Source organism: Myotis nattereri, assembly GCF_964212035.1.
Source record: "Myotis nattereri genome assembly, chromosome: 11".
NCBI classification, from domain to species: domain Eukaryota; kingdom Metazoa; phylum Chordata; class Mammalia; order Chiroptera; family Vespertilionidae; genus Myotis; species Myotis nattereri.
In genome coordinates this window covers 3,812,845-3,818,978 of record NC_138086.1, presented here as the reverse complement: position 1 = coordinate 3,818,978, position 6,134 = coordinate 3,812,845, and the positions used below count along the sequence as shown (strand labels likewise).

Here is a 6,134-nt window from a genome sequence, read left to right as displayed (position 1 = left end):
TCCCCTTTCCCCTCCCCCCTCTCCAGCCCCCTTTCCACCAAGGGCACTTTTATTGTGCCAATGCTCCTGCACCCTCAGAATTGCCCTTTTGGGTGTTTTCTTCGAAGTTTGCAAATTTCCATAAAAATGCATTTTAAATGATGGACAGGTACCCCTGGGTAACAAAGGCTGTTGGGGGCCAGGAGAGAGGAGCTTCCTGGCAGGACCCTGAGGGAGGAGGGAAGAGAAGAGGAAATAGAAGTTCCATTTGGACACCTGACAGCAGCTGGAAAGGGAGTGTCCAAAGGGACAGAGGACGGAGGGGAGGGGAAAACAAATCCCCCACCCAGTAATTCCTAATCCCCCTTCGGATGGGCCCGCTCTCCACGAAACCTGTTTAAGGAATTCAGGACGAAGAAAACGAGGTGGAGGCCTGGGGGCAGGGCGTGTGGTTGGATGGGAATCTCCAAACCGACGACTCAGTTCTGACCCCCACGCGCCTTTATTTCTCCTCCCGCGGAGCCCGAAATCTGCTCCCGCGCTCCTCCGGGTCCACCTGCCCGTTTCCTGAGGATGGGTGTCCCCAGGGGACCTTGCCTTCTGCACGCACCGCTCTGCACACGCACACGCACACACACGCACACTTACAATCAGTGGCTGCGGGAGGAGGGTCCTGTGCGCCAGCTCTGCGTTCAACACAGAAATCTGCCGGGTCACCAAAGTCAAACGTAAGTGACAACTTCCCTCTCCATAGCGAGGAACACGGGCTACAAAAGTCCCTTTGTATCTCGGCAGCCTATTTAATATGAGTTATGCATTTTTGTGCAAGGAATTGTGGGATTTTTCCCCACGGTAAACAATATGGAAATGTTAAAAATTGCGATCTCCCAGACCGTGTGTGCGGACGCTAACCAGGGTGACCGGAGAATGCCTCCGCGGGGGTTCCTTCGGTCCCAGCGACGGGGAAAGCGCGATGGAGCGCAGGGACGCTGACCTGGTCTCGCGGATTCGGGGCTCCCGCACCCGGAGCCAGAGGACGCGGCTGCTTTAAGGGAGGGAGGGGCGGCGGCGGCGGGGCGGCGGGAGCCTCCTGTCACCGAGCCGCTGTTGGCGCGTCACGTGGGCGCGAGACGCTGCGGCCATTGGCCCGAGGCACGTGTCCATGAGACCGGCCCGCGACGTCACTCGAGGGGGCTCTGTTAAAAATAAGAACAAAATCCAGAGTGAAAGTGTCTCAGGTTGCGCTAAGTGGCCTGGAAATTTCCGAGCCGGCGCGGAGGTCTTGGCCGCGAGGGCGCGCAGACGGCGAGGGAGCGCGGGCAGCCCAGCCCGGCCCGGCCCAGCCTCCACTTCTCACCCATGCGGCTCGGGCCGCGGGGCTCGGCGGGGCTCGGCGGGGGCGCGGCCGCACGCAGGTGGGGCGCCCGGGCCCGCAGCGGGGCGGCGGCCGAGCGCAGCGCGGGCCCGCGGGCCTCCATGTGCGTGTTGGCAGCGGCGGACGTGCTGACCGCCGGCGCCCCGCACCCTCGAGGGCCGGCCCGGGCGCGCGGGCGAGGGCGGCCGGGAGGCGGCGGCGGCCGGGGCAGGCCCGGGCGGGCGTAAGCGCCGAGGAGCGTGCTGCCTGCATGCGCGCAGCTCCAGCTCCGGGCGGCCGCGGCGGCAGCGCCGGCAGCGCCGGAGCCAGAGGCAGCCGCACGCGGAGCGGAGCCCGGAGGCGCCCCGCGTCCCTGCAGGACCGTTGTGACTGCCCAGCGCCCGCGCGCGCTGCGGACCCTTGAATCCCCGGGCTTTGGGCGCGGGGCAACTCCCGGTATTTTCGAACTCAACTCGTGGATTGAAACGGCTCCGCTCCGAGCGCGGCCGGCGCTTTCGGACCCTGGCCCTGGCCGCGGCCCCTGCACACGCCCGTGGAAGACTCGGCGGGGTAGAGGCGCGGGCCGGCTGCGGGGGTCCCCTTGTGCGCCGCCGGCGGGCCGAGGGCTGATTGGAGGGGTCCCCGGAGAAACGATTTGGGATTTGTCGTGAACAGCATGGAGGAGAATGACGCCAAGCCCAGCGACGCAGCGGCGGCGGAGGGGCCGTGGCAGCCAGAATCCAGCCCCAGTGGCGGCTCGGGAGGCGGTGGCGGCAGCAGCCCCGGCGATGCGGACACCGGACGCCGTCGGGCACTGGTGCTGCCAGCGGTCCTGCAGGTGCCGGGCAACCACCAGCACCCTCACCGCATCACCAACTTCTTCATCGACAACATCCTGCGGCCTGAGTTCGGCCGGAGAAAGGACGCGGGGACGTGCTGTGCCGGCGCGGGCGGAGGAAGAGGCGCCGGAGGCAGCGGCGAAGGCGGGGCGGGCGGGGCGGATAGAGGCGGTGGCGCGGGCGGCGCCGATCAGCTCCTGGGGTCTGTCCGGGAGCCCCGGCCGAGAGCGCCCTGTGCGCCGGGTGCCGGCGGGCCGCTGCCAGGCGGCGGCGGCGAGTCTCCGGGCGAAGGCGAAGGAGGCTCCAAGGCTCTCTCGCTGCACAGCGACGCCAAGAAAGGCAGCGACCCCAGCGGCCCCCTGGACGGGGCGCTCAAGGCCCGCGGCTTGGGAGGCGGCGACCTGTCCTTGAGCTCAGACTCGGACAGCTCGCAGGCCAGCGCCACGCTGGGCGCGCAGCCCATGCTCTGGCCCGCGTGGGTCTACTGCACGCGCTACTCGGACCGGCCTTCTTCAGGTGAGCCCGGGGGACCCCGCCGCGGCAGCTGCGGGGCTAGGGCGGCGCTGGCGCGGGAACTTACCGGGGGAAGAAGACGCCAGGACCTCCTCCCCCCAAGTACACAAAGACGCACACAGCGACATTTTGTGTGGCTGCCGCTGGCCCGGGCCGCGGCCCGGAGGGAGGGCGCAGGATCCGTTCGCCGAGGTGTACAGACTTCTTAGAACGGCAGGAGCGACAGGACCTGGGCTCCCTCTTGCCTTTCGGGGCCTCTCCGCGCAGTTCCCAGCCACCCCCCCCCCCACCAGCCCCCCAGCCCCTGGCTGGAGTTTATTTGGTGGGAAACGGGGCTGGCTGGGAGACGGCCGGAAGCTCGCCGCTCAACCCCTTCTCCGATCCTTTCAACTCAGTCTAGAGTAGACCCAGGACCCACGAGTAGCTCACCCCAGATCTAGATTCATCCTGCGACCCAGAAACCCCAGATGCAGCTCTTTCCTCGGCCCCTCGCAGGGGCCGCCGACGGAGCGGGGAGCGGGAGAGGGCATGGCGGAAACAGGCGCCCTTTGCTCCCATCCCAGTGTTATTTGCAAGCCTCGGGGGAGTGCAGCACCCACCTCGCACATAGCTCGGAGGAGGGGGACCTGCGGTACCCCCCAGAGAAGGGAACTACTCCCGGAGGCTTCCTGGCAGGGAAGGGGCAGGTTGCAGAGAGGGCTGTGTAGGTGCTGGAGGCGCTCTCACAGGTCTGGGTTTTAAAAAGCCAAGGCCAAGTCCTCGTGCAAACCCCAACTGCAGAGTGCGGGTCTGTGCCCAGCTGGTAACGGACCCCCTGCCCCAAACCCTCCGGTGTTCGCAGAGGTTGTGTGCCCTGCAGCCCAGCCCCGGCACCCCTGGCTGCCTTGCTGCAGACTCGTATGTCTCTCTCCCATGAAACCCAAATTTCTCCAGTTAGATCTGAAATTTGCTCCATTGTTCTCGCCTCCCTCCTTTGTTAATATTTAATTAACATAGTGGCTCACAATGGGGCTGCGAGGAGCCTCAGCCTCGCTGGCTTTGTGCGCCCAGGAGCAGCCCGCCAAACCCAGCCCCAAGGAGCCTGGTAGCGGGTCTTCCCAGACTTAAAACAACAAACCCTGTGAGATCACGTTCGTGTTCCTGGGGTTTCAGGAAAGAGTGAGGCAGAGTTTTCTTGCTGAGGTTTGGTTCTGTTTCCAAGACTCCTACGTATTTCGTTTTGAAAGAAAATCCAGGAAGAAAGGGAACTAAAAATTCTGCTTTTGGAGAGATTTTCTTTCCGTCAACTAGTGTGTATGGGGGGGGGGCTGTTCTGTGTCTGCAGGAACCCCAGCAGCAGAGGAGTTTGGGGGGTAAGTGTGCTGCTTCTGGGGCGAGGGGGAGAGTGGAGACTGAACTGGCTCCTAGACCAGAGGCAGGTGCAGGCGCCTGGTCCTGTCGGCCTCACGGAGCCACCCCTGCCCCTTCCTGAGGCCGGAGCCGGCCGGCTGCTCCAATCTGCACCGTGGGGATCAAGGCCAGGCCTGGGCTTTGGTGCTGGTGCCCTCCACGGTGCGTGGATAGCGACTGGGGCGAGAGCGGGAGTGTGAGTGTTTTATCATCGAAAAGTCTGGGAGTTTGAGCCCTACAGCCTCAGGCCACCCCTCTCTGGTGCCCACGGCCCCTCTGTGGGAGTCTACCTCCCCAGAGAGAGAGCTTGGCTGGGTCAGCCTCCACACCCACTGGGTCCCCAGACCATCCCCATCCCTGGGCTCAGCACAGCCCTGGAGCTGTGGACCCCCACCCCCAGGTCCTGGTGGGTGGGGGTGCAGCCTGCAGGATGGGCTGGGAACTGGGTGGGGACCTGGGGTTTTGGCTGCCCAAGGTCTAGTCTCCGGCCACAGGCACCTTTGTAGACATTAAGGTGGGGAGCGCCCCAAAGCTGATTCACTCACTTCACAGATGGAGACCCAGGGGTGCAACCCCGCACCCCCAGCAGCCTCCACATCTCTCACACACCCTCTCGGGCGGAGTGAGCTTGACCAACAAAAAGGAAATGCTTCCCTCTGCATTGCTCGGCCTTTGCAGATGGCGGGGTCCTGGGAGCCTTACCCCACTTCACAAGTGAGGGGAAGGTCCTAGCCTGAGGAGGCTTCATTGGGGGCTCCGGCAGGGGAGGCAGGCAGCTGGGGTCAGCTCCCAGGCCCTCCCTCCTGTGCTAGGGACCACGGAGACTTGGTGGGGGTGCAGGGAAGCTTGGATTGGCAGGGCTGCTTTTCCAACCGGAGGACCCTTGTGCTCCTGTTCTTAAAGGAACAATAAACTTGGGCCCACAGGGCCAGTCGGGGGTGGGGTGGAGGCAGACATCGGCCCCTGCCGCCCCGTTCTCAGGACCCACAGCCCTCGGCACCCTGTGGGTGTCCCCTGTGAGGTTCCTGTGGGAGCCCCTCCACAGCCCCCAGAGCTTCTCCTGCTACTCTGCACCCCCCATTCTTTCCCCTGTCTCTAGCCCAGCACCTATGCCTATCCGTCAACTCCTAGACAGAGCCTCAGGAAGGGCTAGGAAGGCCAGGCCAGGCGTTGCAGGGGCTGCTTTCCTCCAGGACTTGCCTTTTATCTGGTGACTTCTCCATGCAGTCTGCCCTGCGCCCCACTCCACCCTCACTAGGCTTCACTGGCCCATAGCCTTCTTTCCGGGGGTTGGGACCTGATGGTGGTTGCCAGCCCACACTCAGTCCCCCTAAATCCAGCCCAGAGACCTTGGTCGCCTCCCTCCGCAGCCTGTGTCCCCCGGCACTGGTGGAGTGACCTGCCTCTGAGCCGGCAGGCAGGTCTGCCGCCCCTGACCAGCACTCTCTCTCCACACTTCCCCAGGCCCCAGGTCTCGAAAACCAAAGAAGAAGAACCCCAACAAAGAGGACAAGCGGCCGCGCACAGCCTTCACCGCGGAGCAGCTGCAGAGGCTCAAGGCCGAGTTCCAGACCAACAGGTACCTGACTGAGCAGCGGCGCCAGAGCCTAGCCCAGGAGCTGGGCCTCAACGAGTCGCAGATCAAGATCTGGTTCCAGAACAAGCGCGCCAAGATCAAGAAGGCCACGGGCAACAAGAACACGCTGGCGGTGCACCTGATGGCGCAGGGCCTGTACAACCACTCCACCGCGGCCAAGGAGGGCAAGTCCGACAGCGAGTAGGCCCGTCTTCTCCCCGTGTGTCTCTGCACGCGCAAAACAATGCAATAATTTAAAGTTATCAAAAAGGGCAAGTGTACAAAAATTATACCAGCATTCCTAGTGAAAAGATCGTGTGTTAGCTATGGTTCTGCAATATTCTATGTGTATATAATTTACAGGTGATGTAAAATCCAAAATATCTGACTATAAAATATTTTTTTTATTTTTGTGTGTTTATGAGATTATGCTAATTTTATGATTTTATTTTTTTTTGAAAGGGGGCTGCTTAGGGTTTCATCT

General features: G+C 63.1%; 1 protein-coding gene across 1 annotated transcript; it reads left to right on the top strand.

Moving 5' to 3' along the window:
- Positions 1–2,009: 2,009 nt before the first annotated feature.
- EN2 (engrailed homeobox 2) lies at positions 2,010–5,855 on the top strand (the record flags this gene model as incomplete). Its single annotated transcript, XM_081101878.1, has 2 exons — positions 2,010–2,688; positions 5,539–5,855. The coding sequence occupies 2 exons, from the start codon at positions 2,010–2,012 to the stop codon at positions 5,853–5,855; spliced, it is 996 nt and encodes a 331-aa protein (XP_080958004.1).
- Between the last annotated feature and the right edge of the window lie 279 nt (positions 5,856–6,134).